General features: G+C 41.1%; 1 protein-coding gene across 1 annotated transcript in view; it reads left to right on the top strand.

Annotated features, from left to right (window-relative positions):
• The window catches only part of LOC140208171 (protein-glutamine gamma-glutamyltransferase 2-like), a 44,887-nt gene that overhangs the window by 5,708 nt on the left and 15,666 nt on the right, over window positions 1-23,513 (top strand). The window contains exons 2-7 of the mRNA XM_072276664.1: window positions 14,799-14,972; window positions 15,697-15,936; window positions 17,199-17,317; window positions 18,350-18,478; window positions 19,872-20,049; window positions 21,472-21,607. Coding sequence (XP_072132765.1) covers window positions 14,799-14,972; window positions 15,697-15,936; window positions 17,199-17,317; window positions 18,350-18,478; window positions 19,872-20,049; window positions 21,472-21,607 — 976 coding nt within the window. The remainder of the gene's footprint in view (window positions 1-14,798; window positions 14,973-15,696; window positions 15,937-17,198; window positions 17,318-18,349; window positions 18,479-19,871; window positions 20,050-21,471; window positions 21,608-23,513) is intronic.

Raw genomic sequence — 23,513 nt, 5'->3', positions numbered from 1 at the left:
ATGTAAAAGCTACCAAAAAAGTGCAGTGCATGTTAGCATAAAGTGTAAGTTCATAACAAGGTATGTTGTGAGGCCAAGAGTCCATCTTATTGCACTAGAGGTCCATTCAAGAGTCTGATTGATAACAGTGGGATAGAAGCTGTCCTTGGGCATGGTGGGACATGCTTTCAGGCTTTTGTACCTTCTGTGCAACGAGAGACTGTCCAGTATGGGTGAGGTCTTTTATTATGCTGGCTGATTTACTAAGGTAGCAAGAATTATATTTGGAAACAATGGGATGGGGAGAGTGGGGTAGGTTGTTTCCTTTGATGTGCTGAGCAGTGTCCACAACTCTCTGTAGTTTCTTGTGGTCATATGCAGAGCAATTGGCATACCAAGATGATATTCATTCAGACAGAATGCTTTCTCTGGTGCATTGATAAAAAATGGTAAGAGTTGAAGGAGACATGCTGAATTTCTTTAGCCTCAGAGGAAGTAGAGGCACTGTTGACTTTTTTTGATGCTGACATCAACGTGGTTGGACCAGGAAGGTCTATTGGTGATGTTCACATCTAGGAGTTTGTAGCTCTGCACCCTCCGAACTTCAACACCATTGATGTGCACCAACACCTCCCCCCCCCCCCACTCCCACCCACCTGTCTAGAGTCAATGATCAACTCATTTGATTTTTTGACACTGAGGAAAAGGCCATTGTCATGATACCATCTCCTCCTGTATTCTGACTCATTGTTATTTGAGATGCGGCCGACTGCAGTGGAATCCTCTCCAAACTTATAGATGGAGTTAGTGCAGAATCTAGCCACGCAGTCTTGAGTGTTCAGGGAGTGGAGTAGGGAGCTCAGGATACAAACTTGTGGAGCACCAGTGTTTAGAATAATTGTGGCAGAGGTGGTGGCACTAATCCTAATTGTGGTCTGTTGGTCAGAAAGAAAAGGATCCAGTAACAGAGGGAAGCATTAACTCTCAGGGTTGGAATGTGGTGAAGAGTTTGCTTGGAACGACAGTATTGAAAGCAAAAATATAGTCAATTATCAACAGTCTGCCACGGGTGTCTTTAATGTCTAGTTGCTTCATAGACGGGTGTAGGGTCAGGGAGATGGTCTCTGCTGTTGATCTGTTTCGGCAGTAGGCAAATTGCAGAGGGTCAACAGTGTTTGGAAAGCAGGAGTTGATGAGTCACTAGTGAAACACCAAAGCTGGTGATATAAAGATCTTTATGTATCACAATAAGCAGGCATTCTCCTGGACGCCCTCTCTGAAGACTCATCCAAACTCAAAAAATATTCTATTTTATACCCTTAACATCAAAGGTAACAGCAGGTAATTCAATACATTTTCACTAGTTACAATGACATCACTCCAATTTCTTGGGTTGAAAATTCCTTCTTTGAATTATAGGGGTACAATAGGAGACATGTTCAAACGCTTTGACTGGGAGAATGTAATTCACACAGATATGCTAAAAGCTTCTGGGGACAGAAATCCCAGTCACCCAAAATAAATGTTGTCCGAGCTGACTTTGAATGCAAAAATATCCCAACTATTGATTGATCAATTATACCTATGACCATGTTTGATGTGTTAAAAGACAACATCAGTCAGCTCTGTCAGCTTCCTTGTACTCAGTCACAATGGTGCAAAATAACTTAGCCCATCTTGCTTGGTTTGATGCAGACTAATTATCATAACCTCATTGTCTCATGTTTGGCAGCTGCATACAAGAATATCTCGTGGTCACTTCACCTTGTGAACCACATAGCTTGAACAGCTAGCTCTGTTGTGGGCCAGCAGCCTGTGCTCAGTAGACCAGAAGACGTAGGAGCAGAATTAGGCCACCCGGCCCATCAAGTCTACTCCGCTATTCAATCATGGCTGATGCTTTTTTTCTATCTCCTCCTCAACCCCAGTTCCCAGCCTTCTTCCCGTAACCTTTGACGCCATGTCTAATCAAGAACCTATCAATCTCTGCTTTAAAGACACCCAATGACCTGACCTCCACAGCTGCATGTGGCAACAAATTCCACAAATTCACCACCCGTTGACTAAAGAAGTTTCTCCTCATTTCCATTTTGAAAGGGCACCCCTCTATCCTGAGGCTATACCCTCTTGTTCTAGACTCTCCCACCATCGAAAACATCCTCTCCATATCTACTCTGTCTAAGCCTTTCAACATTCAAAAGGTTTCAATGAGGTTCCCCCTTATCCTTCTGATTTCCAGCAAGTACAGACCCAGAGCCATCAAACGTTCCTCGTATGATAACCCTTTCATTCCTGGAATCATCCCTCTTCTGGACCCTCTCCAATGCCAGCACATCTTTTCTAAGATGAGGGGCCCAAAACGGTTCACAATACTCGAGGTGAGGCCTCACCAGTGTCTTATAAAGCCTCAGCATCACAGCCCTGCTCTTGTATTCTAGACCTCTTGAAATGAATGCTAACATGGCATTTGCCTTCCTCACCACTGACTCAACCTGCAAGATAACCTTCAGTGTGTTCTGCACAAGGACTCCCAAGGGCCTGTATTGTGCCGTAGCTTTTCTATGTTTCTATGGATAAAGCAGCTGACTGGCAGGAGTCAAAGAGTGGGAATAAAAGGAGCCTTTTCTGACTGGCTCCCAGAATTCTTCCTCATCTCCATTCTAAAAGGATGCCCGTCTATTCTGAGGCTGTGTCCTCTAGTGTTTGAATCTCCCATCCGATCTGTCTAGTGATGTTTCACAGGGGGTCTGTGTTGGGACTGATTCTTTTTGTGTTTTATATCAATTATTTGGATGGAGGAATTGATGGCTTTGTTGCAAAGTTTACAGATGATATGACGATCGCTGGAGAGGCTGGTACTTTTGAGGAAGTAGAGAGGCTACAGAAGGACAGACAGATTAGGAGAATGGGCAAAGAAATGGCAAATGGATTACAGTGTTGGAAAGTGCACTTTGGTTGAAGAAATTAAAGGGTTGGCTATTTTCTAAATGGAGAGAAAATGCCAAAAACTGAAGTGCAAAGGGACTTGGGAGTCCTTGTGCAGGATTCTCTAAAGGTTAATTTGCAGGTTGAGTCTGTGGCAAGGAAAACAAATGCAACGTTAGCATTCACTTCAAGAGAACTAGTATATAAATGCAAGGATATAATGTTGAGATTTTATAAAGCACTGGTGAGGCCTCACTTGAAATATTGTGAGCAGTTTTGGGCCCCTTATTGTAGCAATAATGTGCTGAAACTGGAGAGGGTTCAAAGGAAGTTCACAAAAATGATTCCAGTCAGTACTGAATGGCTTGTCATATGAAGAGTGTCTAATGACTCTGGGCCTGTATTCATTGGAATTCAGAAGAATAAGGGTTGGCCTCATTGAAACCTATTGAATGGTGAAAGGCTTCGATAGAGTGGATGTGAAGAGGACGTTTCCTATGGTGGGAGATTCAAACACCAGAGGACACTGCCTCAGAATAGAGGGGCATTCTTTTAGAATGGAGATGAGGAAGAATTCTTTTAGCTAGAGAGTGGAGAATCTGTGGAATTCCTGGCCACAGGAAGCTGTGGAGGTTAAGTCATTGGGTATATTTAAGGCAAAGGATAAATTCTTGATTTGGCAGGGCATGAAAGGATACTGGGAGAAGACACGAGACTGGGGCTGAGAGGAAAATTGGATCAGCAATGATGGAGCAGACTCAATGGGCCAAATGGCCTAATTCTGCTCCTATATACTATGGTCTTGTAGTCTAATATGTGGAAAGTTAAAATCACCTACTATCACAGTCATGTTTCTTGCAACATTCTGCAATCTCTCTACAAACTTGCTCCTCTAAATCTTGCGGACTGTTGGGTAATCTGTAACATAATCCCATTAATGTGGTCAGTTCAAGTGCGAACTGTCTCTTCTGTACTGGTCCCACCTTCCCTGAAAGAGTCAATGATCCAAAAATCTGATGCCCTCCCTGCCACAACATCCCTTTAGCCACATGTCAAACAATATGATCTTCCTATTTCTAGCCTCATTCGCACATCACAGGCAGCAACCCTGGGATTACAACTCTAGAGTCCTGTCATTTAATTTAGCACCTAATTCCCTGAATTCACTTTGCAGGGCCTCTTCACCCATCCTACCTATGTCATTGTTAGCGACGTGGACACCGACCTCTGGTTGCTCGCCCTCCCACTTAAGCATGCTGTGGACTAGCTCTGAGGTGATCCTGGCACACAGGAGGCAACAAACTACCGGGGAACTTCATTCTCATCTGTAGAACCTCCTTTCTGTTCCTCTAACCAATGAATCCACTCTCACTGCCATTCACCTCTCTCCATCTTTCCCTTCTGAGCCACAGAACCAGACTCATTGCCAGCAACCTGACCCCTGTGGCTTTTCTCCGCTGGGCCATCACCCCAGAAGTATCCAAAGTGGTATACCTGTTATTGAGGGGAATGGCCACAGGGAGACTCTGCACTGGCTGCCTATTCCCTTTCTCCCTCCTGATGGTCACCCAGTTAACTGTGTCCTGCACCTTGGATACAACTACTTCCTTGCATGTCCTGTTTTTCAAACCCTCAGCTTCCTGAATGATCCAGAATTCATCCAGTTCCAGCTCCAACTGCATAGCACAGTCTGTTGAAAGCTGCAGCTGGATGCACTTCTTGCAAATGAGGTCATCAGGGACACTAGAGGTCTCCTTACATTCCCACACCCACAAGAGGAGCATTCCAGTATTCTGTCTGGAATCCACACTAAATGCGCAATAAGAAATAACTATTCTCACTGGAATTCAGAAGAGGAGATCTTATAGAAACATATAAAATTATGAAAGGGATAGATGAGCTGTAGGCAGAAAAGGTGTTTCCACTGGTAGGTGAGACTAGAACTAGGGGAAGATTTGGTGGAGTAGATTTAGGGTGGAGATGAGGAGGAACTGCTTTTCCCAGAGGGTGGTCAGATCTGCCATGATCTTATTGAATGGTAGAGCAGGCTTGATGAGCCAGATGGCCTACCCCTACTCCTATTTCTGAAGTAAAGAAAGAATAAATAATGGAAAATAATCTACCTACGGACTAGTCTCTCCTTGCCAGAGCCTCAACTTCCCACTCCGACACTAGCCTACTCTTACAATGACCACTCGGCTTAAACAACTTTCTTTGATTCGTCCTTGCCAAGTGCCTAATAATGTGTAATCCAATGTCTCCTCAGGAACGTGGCATGCAAAATGTGCCGACTACCTCTGCTTGCATCTTTTAAACTTTCTCTCTCCAAGTAAACCGGTGCCTCCTTAATTTAAAGCTGTGATACCTTCTTTCATTATTGCCATTTCCACCCGTTGGCCATGTGTCATCCCATGCTCCTGAGCTGGATTGTTTCACATATTCCTCGGTCATTTCACTTTAACCACTTCACAAGCCACATCTCTTGAGAAGCCAACACTTTGCTGCGGGCTATCATCCTGTGCACTATAGACAGTACTGTTTGCAAAGCTGTACTTGCAACTTCAAACTGATTACTGCTTGCAATTTGCATTAAGAACTGAAGACTGGCTCCTGTTTGAATTAATACATGATATGGTGTATTCACATAACTCCTGAATATTCTTTAAAATATCTCATGACTAAGCTCTCGAAGCTCCTCATGATGGTACGTGTTAAAGCCACTGTGCAGAAGTTATTAATGCACATTATCTTACTCTTCTAATGCTGCTACTCATAGCTCAAGGGACCTGCATTCAATTCTACTTTTAGGTGCTATTTTTGTGGAGTTGCAGTTCCTTCCTGTTAAGGGATGGGTTCCTTTAATTGACTACAATGAATTGCCCTTTGGTGTAGGCAAGTCACAAATGAACCAAACATTGGTTGATAAGCAAATGAGAAAGAAAAAGCTGGAGGCAACAAGGAAGGGTGCAGTGAACCTGATGAGATCCTTCTATTCAGTAAACATAAACTTAATGATCTGACTGTGTTGCACATCATCTCAATTTAGATTCAGGCAATGTGCCACATTAGGGTGAAAACAGTGACATTACTTGCCATAGGGCTGCGTAAGTCGAGCGTGACGGGTTACTGTTTCAGATTTTTCCTGACATATAATGGGTTGATGATTGGTATGTGTAGGATTATTTGAAGGTGGGGTTGGAAGGAGTGTTATTGCACTCAGAACAATGATCAGCTAAAATGCATATCAGGCATATCTTCTTGTTATGATAGATAGCTGAATTTAAATTTGAACAGCCACCACCCTAAATCAAATGTATCACAGTCAAATTTGATACCTACAGGAAGGGAGAGGATGAGACTGACTGGGCAGATTATACTAGAATCAGAAACCAGGAACCAGCAACACCTACAAAACTGGCTGGTGCAAATTATCCTAAGGAGATAATTAGGACAGTGTTGCACTCTAAGATTACAGGAAAATAAATTCAGGGGTGAACTCCACGATGGATGCTCCCAAGGCAGGCTGCGGAAGGAGAAGGGTTGGGCATGGGGTAGTAACCTCATCACGTAAAATCCACAACTACAGAAACACCAACAGTAACTCTAAAGACCAGACCCCTGGGAAAGGAAGGATATCAAAGATGGGGCTACACCTGGGAACAACTTGAAAGACTAGTCCGGGAGAGGGGACTATGCAAGCTGCTTTCAGTGGCTTATGCCCCAGTAGGGGTGTTGAGCTTAAGTGAGTAAATTCAGGAATGGGATTGATAGGAATGCTCTGAGAGCAGGAAGGAGTGTAATCTACAGTAAATAAATCAATTATGAGAACTCAGGAATATTAGTTTAAAGAAATGAACCAAATAGAAGCAAGAAACTATTTAGAAGAAACAGCATAATAGCTTATAAAATTTAAATCTTGTGTTAGTACACTTTCCATCATGTGACTTTAAAAACACATTTATATTTACCTTGTCATTTTCCTTTAAAGCACTGTATTTCAAACCAAACAGCTGGAGAATCAATACAACATTAAGACCATCAGACTTAATGAAGATGTAGCAAGACTTTGATTCCCCCAGGGGATTTCCCAAGTTATCAGGAACACCAACTTAAAAAAAACTGTGTCTGGGTGAAATTCATAGAACACATTTAATAGTATATGCCTATATTTAAATATAAACCACAATGGATTTCTATCAACGGGGTTGTACAGCGTGGAAGCAAGATCTTGCAGTCAACAGGTCCAAGATGACACTTAAGAATTCACAGAACATAAAACATTGAAAAGCACATGAGCATATCGTTTGGCCCATGATGTCTGCACCAAACAAGGTGCCGAATTAAATCTTTTCTGTGGTATGATCAATATTCCACCATTCTCTGCAGATTCATGTATAACCACCACTATCATATCCGCTTCCTCTACGACTCTTGGCAGCACATTCTAGTCACCCACTACTCTCTGTGTAAAAACCTTATCCCTCACACCTCCTTTGATCTTTTCCCATCTCATCTTACATATATGCTGTCCAGTACTTGGTATTTCTACCCTGGGAAAAAGATTCCAACTGTACGCCCTATCCATGCTTATCTTCATTTTATATTAGGTTCCCCCCTCAGCCCCAGGTTCTTCATAGAAAGCAACCCAAATATCTCCTTATAGAACACAGCCTTTAATCTAGGCAGCATCCTGGTGAACATTTTCTCCACCTTTTCCCAAGCCTTAAATTCCTCTCTGTCCTCCCTGTAATGGGGTGACCAGGATTGCACAGAATCCTCCATACAGCCTAACCAAAGATTTATGTAGCTGCAACATGACCTCTTTATTCTTTTACTCAATGCCCCATCCAGTTGAAGGCAAGCATGACATTCACAGTACCTTCTTTTGTACGCTTTACTACTTGTGTGACCACTATCAGTGAGACATTCACTTCCACTAATGATAAACTACTCCCATTTGATTCTTCCCACATTCCCATCGATTCCCACTGGATTCCATCATTTACTTATAGACTAGGAGTAATATACAGTGGCCAATTAACCTTCCAAACAGCACAATATTGGGATGTGAGTAGAAAGCTAAGCATCCAGACAAGGCTTTATAAAGCACTGCTGTGCTCTTACTTGGAATATTGTGAACAGTTTTGAGCCCCTTAGCTAAGAAAGGATGTGCTGACATTGCAGAGGGTTCAAAGGAGGTTCATGAAAATATTCCAGAACTGAAAGGCTTGTCATATGATGAGCATTTGATGGCTCTGGGCCTGCACTCACTGGAATTCAAAAGAATGAGGGGTGACCTCATTGAAACCTATTGAATTAGATTAGATTAGATTATGAGGACACTCAGTCCTCGTTTATTGTCATTTAGAAATGCATGCATTAAGAAATGATACAATGTTCCTCCAGAGTGATATCACAAAAGAAACAGAACAAACTAAAGACTAACACTGACAAGACCACATAATTATAACATATAGTTACAGCAGTGCAAAGCAATACCATAATTTGATAAAGAGCAGACCATGGGCACAGTAAAAAAAAGTCAAAATTCCGATCAACTCCCGATAGTCTCCGATAGCAGGCGGCAAAAGGGAGGAACTCTCCCTGCCATAAACCTCCAGGCACTGACTACTATTGATGCATTGGAAGCACCCAACCACAGCCGACTCTGAGTCTGTCCGGAAACTTCGAGCCTCCGACCAGCCCTCCGACACCAAGCACCGAGCACCATCTCTGCCGAGCGCTTCGACCCCATCCCGGCCGCTGAGCAACAAGCAAAGCCGAGGACGCGGGGCCTTCCCCTCTGGAGATTCTGTATAACACAGTAGCAGCGATAGCGAAAAAGGCAGTTCAGAAGTTTCTCTAGATGTTCTCCGTTCTCTCACGTATGTCTCCATCAAATCAGAATTGTGCACGGCACCCTACTTGGCAGATTACAGATATCACTCACCGGAGTGGCCACGCGCGCTGAGTCGCGCCGCCATCTTCTCCATATTGAAAGGCCTCAAATAGAGTGGTTGTAGAGAAGATATTTTCTATGGTGAGGGAGTCTAAGATCAGAGGACATAGCCTCAGAAAATTGGGGTATCTTTTTAGAAGTGAGATGAGCAGGATTTTCTTTAGCTAGAGAGTGGTGAATCTGTTGTATTTGTTGCCAGAGGAACTATGGTGGCCAAGTTATTTTGTGTATTTAAGGCAGAGGTTGATAGATTCTCGATTAGTGAGGGCATAAAGGGATACGGGGAGAAGGCAGGAGTTTGGGACTGAGAGGGAAAATGGATAAGCCATGATAAAATGACAGAGCAGACTCGATGAGCTATATAGCCTAAGTCTGCTCTTATATCGCATGGTCTTATGGTCTAAATGCATGCCGTGACAGGGAGACCCCACACAGCCTGGGTTGCTGGAGGTCTGAGGCGGCAGCAATACTAGCTGCACCTATGTGCCTTGCAAGGTTAGTTACTGTCATTAAAAATAAATGTTTTCCTCAAGGCACCGAGATGTAGCAGGTAGAGCAGCTGCTGCACAGAGCCAATGATTTGAGTTCAGCCAGCACCATCTGTGTGGAACTAACACATTCTACCTGTCACCATGCGAGTTTCCCGGTCATGCTCTCATTTCCTCCTAATCCACCAGATATACTGGCTGTAGGTCAACTGCCTACTGCAGATTATCCCCAGGGTGGGTGGCTGGGAGGAAAATCAAGGAATTAGTGGAAGTTAACTTGCATGTGTGAGAGTATAGGTTATGGTGAAATAAATGGGGGAATGGGATTGACAGGATTGCTCTGCAAACTGGTATTGGCTCAGCAGGTGAAATAGCCCCTTTCTTTATCATAAGGGAATAAATGTCAAAACTTGCACTGACTAAAATTATGAATTAGAAGAATGACCCAGTTTCTACAGGGACTGCAGGCATGTTGATATTTTCCTGTTTGCAAATTGGCAACTTTATAACCATATAAACATTTAACAATTACAGCACAGAAACAGGCCATCTCAGCCCTTCTAGTCGGTGCCGAACGCTTACTCTCACCTAGTCCCATCTATCTGCACTCAGCCCATAACCCTCCATTCCTTTCCTGTCCATATACCTATCCATTTTTTTTTAAATGACAAAATCGAACCTGCCTCCACCACTTCTACTGGAAGCTCGTTCCACACAGCTACCACTCTCCAGGTAAAGAAGGTCCCCCTCGTGTTATCCCTAAATTTTGCCCCTTAACTCTCAACTCATGTCCTCTTGTTTGAATCTCCCCTACTCTCAAAGGAAAAGCCTATCTACGTCAACTCTATTATCCCCCTCATAATTTTAAATACCTCTATCAAGTTCCCTCCCCAACCTTCTACGCTCCAAAGAATAGAGACCCAACTTGTTCAACCTTTCTCTGTAACTTAGGTGCTGAAACTCAGGTAACATTCTAGTGAATCTCCTCTATACTCTCTCTATTTTGTTGACATCTTTACTATAATTCGGTGACCGAAACTGTACCCAATACTCCAAATTTGGCTTCACCAATGCCTTGTACAATTTTAACATTATATCCCAACTCCTATACTCAATACTCTAATTTATAAAGGCCAGCATACCAAAAGCTTTCTTCACCACTCTATCCACATGAGATTCCACCTTCAGGGAACTATGCACCATTATTCCTAGATCCCTCTGTTCTACTGCATTCCTCAATGCCCTACCATTTACCATGTATGTCCTATTTTGATTAGTCTTGCCAAAATGTAGCACCTCACACTTATTAGCATTAAACTCCATCTGCCATCTTCCAGCCCACTCTTCTAACTGGCCCAAATCCATCTGCAAGCTTTGAAAACCTACTTCATTATCCACAACGCCACCTATCTTAGTATCATCTGCATACCTACTAATCCAATTTACCACCCCATCATCCAGATCATTAATGTATATGACAAACAACATTGGATCCCATACAGATCCCTGAGGCACACCACCAGTCACCGGCCTCCAACCTGACAAACAGTTATCCACCACCACTCTCTGGCATCTCCCATCCAGCCACTGTTGAATCCATCTAACTACTTCAATATTAATACCTAACGATTGAACCTTCCTAACTAACCTTCCATGCGGAACCTTGTCAAAGACCTTACTGAAGTCCATATAGACAACATCCACTGCTTTACCCTTGTCAATGTTCCTAGTAACCTCTTCAAAAAATTCAATAAGATTTGTCAAACATGACCTTCCACACACAAATCCATGTTGACTGTTCCTAATCAGACCCTTTCTATCCAGATAATTATATATACCATCTCTAAGAATACTTTCCATTAATTTACCCACCACTGACGTCAAACTTACGGGCCGATAATTGCCAGGTTTACTTTCAGAACCCCTTTTAAACAATGGAACAACATGAGCAATTTCTGATATACAAAGTGACAGATGAAATCTCCATAAAGAGGAGCTATTTTGAGACCTTAGCATGCTTAAAGGGGAATAAATCCCCAGGGCTGTGAGTTTATCTCAGGTTGCTCCCCAAGACAAGGGAAGAAGTTGCTGGGGTTCTAACTGAGATTTTTAAGGCTTGTTGGCTATAAGTACCAGGTGGATAGCAAATGTGATCCACTTTTTCAAGAAAGCAACAGAGTAATTACAGACCTGGGAGCCTGACATCAGTAGCAGGGAAGTTAGTGGAAAAGATTCTGAGAGGTAGGAGTAATGATCATTTAAAAAGGCAATAGCATATTTTGCTTGACCAATCTACAAAATTTTTTTGAAGAGTTGTACTGACTGTGGGCAGTGCAGTGGACATGTTTTACATAGACTTCAATAACAGACTGGTCTAAGCAGTTAGGGTCCAAAGCATCCAAGGAAAAATGGTAAATCAGATCCAAAATTGACTAGGCATTAGAAGATAAAGGGTGACTGTATAAGGTCATCTTTTGTGTTTGGATGCCTCATACTAGTGGTGTTCCACACTGATCAGAGTGGTACCTTTGCTATTTGTAAAACATGAATAATTTGGATACAGATGAAGGAAGCATGATCAGCAAGATTTCAGATTTTACAAAGGTTGCTGGAGTTATTGATAATATGGGGGGTACACTTATGTTACAGGATGATATCAGTCTGTTAGTGTAAAGGACCGAGAAATGACAGATGGAGTATAGTCCAGATAAATGTGCGATGATGCATCTTGGGAGAGCTAATGAGGACATACCCAGTAGAGTCTGAGGGAGCACCAAGGAACAAAGTGGCCTTGCTGTACAAGTTCAAAGATCTTTGAAGGTGGCAGCATAAGTAACATAGAAACATAGAAACATAGAAAATAGGTGCAGGAGTAGGCCATTCGGCCCTTCAAACCTGCACCGCCATTCAGTATGATCATGGCTGATCATCCAACTCAGAACCCTGTACCAGCCTTCCCTCCATTCCCCCTGATCCCTTTAGCCACAAGGGCCATATCTAACTCCCTCTTAAATATAGCCAATGAACTGGCCTCAACTGTTTCCTGTGGCAAAGAATTCCACAGATTCACCACTCTCTGTGTGAAGAAGTTTTTCCTAATCTCGGTCCTAAAAGGCTTCCCCTTTATCCTCAAACTATGACCCCTCGTTCTGGACTTCTCCAACATCGGGAACAATCTTCCTGCATCTAGCCTGTCCAATCCCTTTAGAATTTTATACGTTTCAATAAGATCCCCCCTCAATCTTCTAAATTCCAACGAGTATAAACCTAGTTGATCCAGTCTTTCATCATATGAAAGTCCTGCTATCCCAGGAATCAATCTGGTGAACCTTCTTTGTACTCCCTCTATGGCAAGGATGTCTTTCCTCAGATTAGGGGACCAAAACTGCACACAATATTCCAGGTGTGGTCTCACCAAGGCCTTGTACAACTGCAGTAGTACCTCCCTGCTCCTGTACTCGAATCCTCTTGCTAAGAATGCCAGCATACCATTTGCCTTTTTCACCGCCTGCTGTACCTGCATGCCCACTTTCAATGACTGGTATATAATGACACCCAGGTCTCGTTGCACCTCCCCTTTTCCTAATCGGCCACCATTCAGATAATAATCTGTTTTCCTGTTTTTACCACCAAAGTGGATAACCTCACATTTATCCACATTAAATTGCATCTGCCATGAATTTCCCCACTCACCTAACCTATCCAAGTCACCCTGCATCCTCTTAGTGTCCTTCTCACAGCTAACACTGCTGCCCAGCTTCGTGTCATCCGCAAACTTGGAGATGCTGCATTTAATTCCCTCATCTAAGTCATTAATATATATTGTAAACAACTGCGGTCCCAGCACTGAGCCTTGCAGTACCCCACTAGTCACTGCCTGCCATTCTGAAAAGGTCCCGTTTATTCCCACTCTTTGCTTCCTGTCTGCCAACCAATTCTCTATCCACATCAATACCTTACCCCCAATACCGTGTGCTTTAAGTTTGCACACTAATCTCCTGTGTGGGACCTTGTCAAAAGCCTTTTCAAAATCCAAATATACCACATCCACTGGTTCTCCCCTGTCCACTCTACTAGTTACATCCTCAAAAAATTCTGAGATTCATCAGACATGATTTTCCTTTCACAAATCCATGCTGGCTTTGTCCGATGATTTCACTGCTTTCCAAATGTGCTGTTATCACATCTTTGATAACTGACTCTAGCATTTTCCCCACCATCGATGTTAGGCTAACCGGTCTATAATTCCCTGGTTTCTCTCTCTCTCCGTTTTTAAAAAGCGGGGTTACATTAGCCACCCTCCAATCCTCGAGATCTAGTCCAGAATCTAAAGAGTTTTGAAAAATTATCACTAATGCATCCACTATTTCTTGGGCTACTTCCTTAAGCACTCTGGGATGCAGACCATCTGGCCCTGGGGATTTATCTGCCTTTAATCCTTTCAATTTACCTAACACCACTTCCCTACTAACATGCATTTCCCTCAGTCCCTCCATCTCACTGGACCCTCTGTCCCCTACTATTTCCAGAAGATTATTTATGTCCTCCTTAGAGAAGACAGAACCAAAGTAGTTATTCAATTGGTCTGCCGTGTCCTTGCTCCCCATAATCAATTCACCTGTTTCTGTCTGTAGGGGACCTACATTTGTCTGAACCAATCTTTTTCTTTTCACATATCTATAAAAGCTTTTACAGTCAGTTTTTATGTTCCCTGCCAGTTTTCTCTCATAATCTTTTTTCCCCTTTGATCATTTGGTTACGGAGGCATATGGGATATTGGCCTTTGCTGGTTGTAGCATTGAATAAAACAGGGAGTTCATGCTCCAAATTTATAAAAGATTGGCCAGAGCTCAGATGGAGTAGAGCACATGGTCCTGGTTTCCACACTATCGAAAGATGCATAGGCAATTCACCAGGTTGTTGCCTACCATGGAATGCTTTTGTCCTGGGGAGAGATTGTAGAGAGTAGTTGGACATGGTCTGTTCTCCTTGGTCCAGAGATGTTAACAGGAGATAGGGCTGAGATATATAAAATGAGGAGTGGTATAGATTGTGTATCTTCATATCAGATGTAGATAAATCCAGAGAACATGTACTTTAGAGTCTGTAGCTTTAGGGTCAAAGGTAAGAGATGGATGAGAGAGGACCGAAGGGAGGACCTACTTCACCCAGAGAGTGGTGTGTTTTTTTTCTTGTCTGGTATGTACAAACTAAATCCAAAGTTGTTTCAGTGCTAAGGCAGGAATATTCATGACAAAAATTGACAGCAAACATGATTAGCTACTGCCAGCCATGAATTCTGTTCCATTACTTCTCTTCAATTCATGTTATAGATATTTTTTATTCTCCCTTCAAGAGTCACAGAATCCTCAATCAGGGGAGCTCAGCAACATATAAATCTTTAACAATAAATCTTTAATAACAATCTTTAATAAATCTTCCTCAAGCTAACAGGTGCCAAGTTGACTTCCAGTATGAAAAGAATAACAAGGAGCACCGAACAATTGAGATTAGCAACAAGCGACTGATAGTCAGAAGGGGACAACCCTTCAATATTAAGGTGACCTTCAAAGATGGATTCAATCCCCAAGAGGCCACACTAAACTTGATTTTAGAGACAGGTAATGAGACGTGCACTTTAAAATGTCCTGCAATATTTCAATACAACATGAAAGATATAAACAGATATGTTAAAAAGTACTCTTATGCTGTGATATTTATTTAATAAATGAACAAATGTGATATATTTACTCCTATGTATAGTTACACTTGCTTCCACCAAAATGCTCCCACAGGAGTTGGATTAATAGTCATCCAATGCCTATGACTGGGGAAGACTGCTTTGGAGTAACACCAGAGCCTGTCCCCAGATATGAACTGAACATTTAGAATTGGGACAATTTTCAATGTTTTCAGTGTATTAAAGTTGTACTGTAGGAGAATTATAAGTTCTAACAAACTATTATCTTGCAAAGGATTCAGTATATACTTAAATACAAGAGATTCTGCAGATGCTGGAAATCCAGAGTAACACACACAAAATGCTGGAAGAATTTGGCAAGTCAGGCAACACCGATGGAGATGAATAAACGGTCAGCATTTTGGGCCAAGACCTTCTGTCCTGATGAGCGGTCTCAGCCTGAAATGCTTATTCCTCTCCATAGATGCTGCCTGACCTGCTGAGTTCCATAGCATTTTGCTATAGTATATACAATGTATACTGAAATAAAATTGCATTGTCTTTACAAAATAGTTTGGTTAAAAGAGAATTATTATTGCATTTTCAAAACAGAATACTATTTGCTTTTGATATATTATTAGTTATTTGTGTTGGTCTTGCTTTAGGTCAAGAACCTAAGAGAAAAAACAATACCAAAATAGAGGTTCGCTTCGCTGAGTCATTAAATGCAAAAAGATGGAGTGGAGTGATCTCCTCTGTCACCACAAATGAATTATGCTTGGCCATATCATCATCGCCAAAAGCCATAATTGGTTACTACAACTTATTTCTGAAGCATGCTTACAAAGAGGAGGTGAAGTACAATCTTGGAAATTTTGTTGTACTCTTCAATCCCTGGTGCTCAGGTACATCTCATTTTAGGTAACTGTATTTCTGCAGTTAGTACCTCATTGCAATAGATGCTATGATGAATTTCCCCAATGTAAGTTTGCCTATGTTTAACAGATGGCACTGGAACTAGTGCTTTGTAAGTCTCAGTCGAATTTGCATTATTAATATCTTACAAATCAGAATCGGGTTTAATATCACGAGCACATGTCATGAAATCTGTTAACTTTACAGTAGCAGTAAAATGAAATATGAAGGATGATTGATAAGTTTGTGGCCTAAGGTAGAAGGAGTCAGTTTTAGAAAAGCTAGCACATTTATTTTTCAACATACCCCTCCTACATTTACACACTTAGTCCAGCGGTCGTGGAGCATATGGATCTTAGACCTCCAGAAAGTGTCCACAGCAGGGGTGATTGATAAGTTTGTGGCCTAAGGTAGAAGGAGATGAGTTATACAGCTCTCGTTACATGCACGTGCAGTTAAACTCTTTGAGTGATTACGCAGAAAGCCTGAAGTTAATAACTCATCAGTTAATAACTCATCTGGGGTGATTGATAAGTTCATGGCCTAAGGTAGAAGGAGATGAGTTATTAACTTCAAACCTTCTGCATAATCACTCAGAGTTGAAATGCATGTGCATGTAACAAGAGCTGTATAACTCATCTCCTCCTATCTTAGGCAACAAATTTATCAATCACCCCTGCTGTGGACACTTTCTGGAAGTCAAAGATCCGTATGCTCCACAACTGCTGGACTAAGTGTGTGAATGTAGGAGGGGACCATGTTGAAAAATGAATGTGCTAGGTTTTCTAAAATTGACTCCTTCTACCTTAGGCCACAAACTTATCAATCACCCCTCATACATGATAAATAAATGAAAAAAAATTGAATTACATTTTTATATCTGTCTATTAATTAGTGAAGTTAAAATAAGTAGAGCAAAAGAAAACAGAAAGTACTGAGGTGGTGTTCATGGGTTCAATGTCCATGTTCATTGGATGGCGGAGGGGAAGAAGCTGTTCCTGAATCACTGAGTGTGTGCCTTCAGGCTCCTGTAGCTCCTGCCTGATGGTAACAATGAGAAGAAGACATGTCCTGGGTGGTGGGGATCCTTAATGATGGACACAGTCTTCCCTAGGCACCGTGCCTTGAAGATGACTTGGATACTACGGAGGCTAATACCCATGATGGAGCTGACTAATTTTACAAGTTTCTGCAACTTACTTTGATATTGTCAGGATCATATGATTATTGCCTTGTCTCCTTTATCTTTCAGAGGATGAAGTTTTTCTCAACAGCGACATTCAACGAAATGAATATTTGTTGAATGAAAATGGAATTATTTATGTTGGTAGCAGTGGTTACATCAGTGGCAGAGACTGGAATTTTGGACAGGTATGTGAGTATTAGGAAATAGCTTATCGCTTTACTTTGCTGGACAGGGTAAAATCACATAACGTTTTTATACTTCTACTGGTTAACATGGAAAGAGCTCTTTTGATTCCATGGTCACGTATCTCTGTGTTAAATCATTCCTTGTTAAGTAATTTAAAGAACTAAATGTATTCATTTTGCACTAAAATAATGGAAATCAGCTGAGATATGCTAATTTCCAGAGATAGAATAATGTTAGTTGATTTGGGTTAGGATATTGTACATAGAACAATGTAGCACTGCCTGGACCCTTTGATCAATGATGCTGTGCTGATCTAGATCAGCCAACTCCTTTATCCCTTCCCTCCTACACATTCTATAACTGTTCATTTTTCTTCCATCCATGCGCCTATCTAAGAGCCTCTTAAATGCCACTGCGACTACCACCAGCACATTACCACTCTACAAAACCTGCCTCTGACATCTCTGCAAAACTTTCCATCACTCACCTTTTAGGGCTTGACATTCCAGAGTGCCTTTTTCGTATTACATAACATACTGAAATTAAGCTGTATGTACTGTTCCTGTAACCAAAGACCTGCTGATTCTTGCATTGGGCCTATGTCTGAATACTGAAAGTGTGAATGTTTGAGCTGTATAGCCATGAGTACAGAATCCCGATCTGCAAATGAAAAACTGTTACATGAATTAATCACCGCAGTAAGCTGTACATTTGATAGCAGAAATTGTTGGGTGGCCTCTGAAACTGAAACAAAGGAAGAAGGTAGGTGTCTCCAATGCTGGGATTAAAAATCTGTACTTTAATTGACAAGGCGAGTGAAGCTGAGAAAGGATGAGCCACTTTTGGGTTCAAGGTCAAAGAACTGAAGAAAAAATGCTAAGAGCAGCTGAAATGTTACTTTCTTAATTACTGGAGAAAAGGAAAATAAAATTAAGTAACTTTAAGTTAAATTTAAAATGATATAGCACGGGAATAACTCTGGGAATTAAATTTGTGATGTTTAAAACTGATATAAACATTCATTTCTCCAGTTTGAAGAAGATATTTTGGACATCTGCCTAAAGATATTGGACAACACCCCCAAATATCTGAAATCACCATACAAGGAGATTAGAAATCGAAACTCTGCTGTGTACATTGCTAGAACTGTGTCTGCCATGGTAAGCATTTAAATGTCAAGGATAAAGCTACGGCATCCCTGGTGTACTCTTGGCAGAGTCACTCTGTCAGAAACAGTGCAAGCTTGAAGGTATCTTAACTCATCTAGGATAGAAAGACCATTTTGCACACCAGTTATCCCCAGTCTCTGGGTCAAGGAAGAGTGAATGTGGTCAGGTTCAGATACTTCCATTCCTGTGGAAGTCTATTGAGAGGATTAGTGATACATTAATTTGCCAATTCTCACTTTGAAGAAGTATCACTTTGATGAGGAACTGAAGAATGCATGTCATTGAATGAAACCTACAAGGCAGGAAACTCAGAAGAGGAGGAGGAGAATAAAACACCGAGCATTAACAATACAGCACAGTACAGACCCTTCAGTCCACAATGCTGTGCCAACCCTTTAACCTAAGATCAACCTAAACCTTCCCTCCCACGTAGCCCTCCATTTTTCTTTCATCCAAGTGCCTATCTAAGATTCTCTTATATGTCCCTAATGTATCTGCCTCTACCACCACTACAGGCAACGCATTCTATGCACCAACGTCTCTTTATGTGAAACAAAAAACTACCTCTGATATCCCACCCACACCCCCCATGCTTTCCACCAAACATCTTAAAATTATTCTCCTTTGCTTAAGCCATTCGCTCCCAAGGGAAAAATGTCTCTGATAGCTCACTCTACACTCAATGAACCATTTTATTAGATAACTCCTGTTACTAATAAAGTAGCCACTGAGTATATGTTCGTGTGAGGGAAATGGACAATCAATGCCTGGAATGAGAACCTTCATCTGGACTGATCTGGACTGGATGTAGATTTCTTTATACTTTTTCACTAATAGCAAAACTATGATTTAATGTTCTATCCCATGCCATTGGTCCAAACAAAATCTCGTCTGCTCACCCCTGGACATTCATCTTCTGTTTTCTCTTTCCTGCCATCTTGATTCTAGCTTAGGCATTAATAGGGACTTTTCACAGTGATTTGACTTCATATGCATGTAGGCTCAGGGAATATTGGGGGTGGGGTGCAGAAGATAGGAGACTGGGGCTGAGAGGGAAATTGGATCAGCCATGATGAAATGTCGGAGTAGACTGGATGAGCCAAATAGCCTAATTCTGCTCCTATATTTTATGGTCTTAAAGTAAATAAGGTTATCCCTTACCACCATGCTTGTGGAATATTCATTTCCTTACCAGTAGATCCAGAAAAAACAATATGAGGTAGGACCAAATAATATGTTGAAAAAAGTGAAATTGTCATGACTGTCAGATGCAAAAAAGGGAGCCAGTTCTTTGTAAGTTATCCAATATACTCATTCGTTTTATTTATTTTTCATTGTCACATTTTTGCATCTTCAAAAAATATCTGTACACATTCATTTCCAGGTGAATTCTCAAGATGATAAAGGAATTCTGACTGGTAGGTGGAGTTCCCCATATAGTGATGGAGTGAATCCAGGGAGATGGAATGGAAGTGTTGCAATTCTTCGCCAATGGAATAAAAAGAACTGTACAGCAGTTCGCTATGGGCAGTGCTGGGTGTTTGCAGGAGTGACTTGCACAGGTAGAGAGACAATTGGCATTTGATCTATCAAAGAAACTGACAGTTAAAATTTGTGTTAAATGTACATATACTGTACATTTAAACATTTCTGAGTATAATTGAAGTATATTTTTTCATAGGTAAATGGTTATTTTAATATTAAATGACATATTCCTAAATGTTGCATGGGAACAGCATTTCAGTAGCAGATTAACATAAATCCAATGGAATAATACAAATGACAGTTTACATAATGTCACTAATGGTAGGAACTAAGGAGAGTACGAAAATACATGTAGTGTGTGAAGAGGCCAGTTCTCTATATTAAAATAAGCATATGGCAGAAATAGAGAAAAAAAGCAACTCCAAAGTGTGCACCATAGACTTAAGTGATATTAACTGGTGATATTATGCTTTTGTCACAACAGAAAATATGATAACCTGACAGAATTAATGCACGAAATCAGCAAAGTGCAACTGGTTTCAATAAGCAGTGTCCTGAAATTTGCTCTGCAGATGATCCACATCAAAGTGAAAGATTTTATCATAACTTCTTTTACTGTCAGTAAAAAAAAAGCAGTTACTGGAATTGATTTTCCAGCTGAATTATTAGCTGGTATCTCTTTTAAATTTGCTATTGACATTTAAATTTCTGATGATCATAATTTTCAGTGGAAACATTTATTATTTAAAATTTTTAAATTTCATTCACTCAACCAAGAGGATATTTCGCCACTACTGGAAACTGTAGTGCTCTCGTGCAGTGTGTTGAAACTCTGACTAAACACCAAGTTAAATCGGAGCCAATGAAGACAGAGTAACCATTTACTGTTCACTCTTCCACATTAATGTTGTATGGTGAAAACCGTTGATAAAAAATACAAACATATACAGCGTCTGTTTCATTCTGGAGACCACCCGTACTCTCTTCTTTTAGCGATTGTCTCCAGCCGCCCGAGTAGGGAGCGAGGAGGTCGCATCAAACCGGCATCGGGCTTGGGCCCAGCCCACATTTGAAATTGAAAAGCCGACACACGTGCCACCCGAACCGCCACTTCCTTAACAGAAACCGCGTTAATATTTTTACTTCAAATACATTCTTATGAAATTACGGCATTGCTTCTGCAATGTTTCTCCGTGAGTAGAAACGGAGCTCTTCACGATCATGCTGCATGCATGGCACCTGCCTTCACACCTTCCCGGAACGGAAGTTACACACAAGACGTGGCGAAACTGGAGGTGACGTCATTACCTGCCACGATATACCATAGACAATGAATTTACCTTTGTTAAACTGTAACATAATTATCAACCTTTAACTTTAACTAGAAAATAGTTACAAACAAATCATTTAAAACGTAGACCAAACAAAGTCAAATAAAAGCCTTAAGGGCAACACAGAAACATATGCGCAAAATTTAAATTAATAACTTCTTTCTTTAGTTTTAAGATGCTTAGGAATTCCGACCCGTGTGGTTACAAACTTTGACTCTGCTCACGACGCTGATGCAAACTTAACCATTGACAAATACTATAATATTGAAGGAGATAACACCGGAGAATCAAATGACAGTGTCTGGTGAGTTAAAAGATATGAATATTGAAATAGAACAATGCTTTGCTACCAAACGCATTCTGCAAAACATTGTAATGTACTTACTGTGAATTCTAATTGTAGAAAATTTCATTGCAACAATCCCTTGAGCCATGGAAGAATGGTGGGGGGGGGGGACACGGGTTGAGGGGTGATGAACATCCTTCTTAGAATCATTGAGTTATTGAGTTGCACAGCACAGACGCAGGCTTTATGACCCAATTTTTCCAGGTTAAGTAAGTTGCTTACTTGAGCTAGTTCTATCTTCTTGCATTTGGCCCATGTTCCCCTCAACCTTCCCTGTATGTGTACATCCAAGTATTTTTAAATGTTATTATTTTACCCACTTCTATCACATCCTTCTGGCAACTCGTTGCATATACCTAAAATTGTTTGAGTGGAAAAGTTGTCCCTCATTTACCTTTTAAGTCTCCTCCACCACCTCTGTCTTCTAGTTCTAGACTCCCATATCTTGGGAAAAGACTGTGACCATTCACTGTTTTTCTGCTCCTCATGATTTATAAACGTCCAAAAGGTCATGTTTGATGGTCAGTATATAGCACCAGAGGTAAAACCAAAGGGTAGGAAGAAAGGAAATTGAAATGAAAGAAGAATGAGACTAAGAAGAAGGGCAGATCCAATCAACAGGTGGAGCTAGGTTGGGAAATATTTCAGCAGCACTTCTGCATGCAGTGATAGTTTTGGTAAGTAGAGAATGTTTTAGTACAACAGAAAAATGTCTAGCTGTCAACATTTCAGAAATTAAAGTAAAGTTTGTGTTGTAAGTATGTTGCTACTCACATTTCTAGATTCACTGATCTGTGTGAAGTCATTAAGTCTGTGAAATTTTTGAAAGTGTTCAAGTACACTGTACGTGGAAGATTTGGGTATTTTATTAATTACAATTGGCAACTGGAACTCTATAAATGCATCCAACTATTGATAAGCATTGCCATCACAAAATATTTAGTTAAGGTTGTCTGTGATAAATATTTTTAAAAACAGTGTAGATTAAGAGCTCAATATAAGATGTTAATATTGAAAGAGTGTGCATTACATGTAAAATATTAAATGCATTGGTAGTTTAGTCACAGTTAGATGTCTGCTTGGAGTACCTAGTGACTAACTTTTTAAACTAAAGAGCAACAAAAGAAGGTCATTGATGCAGACCAAAGGTAGTAACTTCTGGATTGCTGCCTGTACCACAGCCTGTGAGGATAAGAATAGGAAGATTTTGGCAGATGATTGCGTGGCTGAGAAATCGGGGCAGGGCGGCAGGGAGTTAGGGGAGGGGCTGAAGAGCAGGACCACCAAGGTAGTAATTTCTGGCTTACTCCAGATATGACATGCTAATCAGGGCAGGAATAGGATGATAGTACAGATGAATGAGTAGTTGGAGAAGTAGTGCAAGGGGCAGAGAGGCAGACTTCTAGATCATTGAGATCTCTTCTGGAGAAGGTATGACCTGTACACAAGTAAGCACCTGCAGATGATAGGACAAAAACTAGTCAGTGAAATGAGTTGAAATGTAACAGGGAGGCAAAAGCAAAAAGAGTGATGAGTACAGGACTGAAGGTGTTATATTTGAATGTACTCAGTATATAGAATAAGGTAGATGATCTCGTACCACAGTTAAAGATTGGCAGATATAATATCATGGGCATCACTGGGTCACGGCTGAAAGAAATCCATTGTTGGGAGCTTAACATCCAAAGATACACATTGTATCGGAAGTACAAACAGATAGTTAGAGAGGGTGCAGTGGCTCTGTTGGTAAAAAAATGAAATTCAATCCTTAGAAAGAGGTGACATAGGATCAAAAGATATAGATTCCTTGTGGGTAGAGTTACGAAAGGGTGAAAAAAATCCTTATGGGAGTTATATACAGGCT

Source organism: Mobula birostris, chromosome 2 (genome assembly GCF_030028105.1).
Source record: "Mobula birostris isolate sMobBir1 chromosome 2, sMobBir1.hap1, whole genome shotgun sequence".
In the NCBI taxonomy this organism is placed as follows: Eukaryota; Metazoa; Chordata; class Chondrichthyes; order Myliobatiformes; family Myliobatidae; genus Mobula; species Mobula birostris.
Note: the sequence above shows the minus strand (reverse complement) of the source record. Positions and strands in the feature narration are given on the sequence as shown.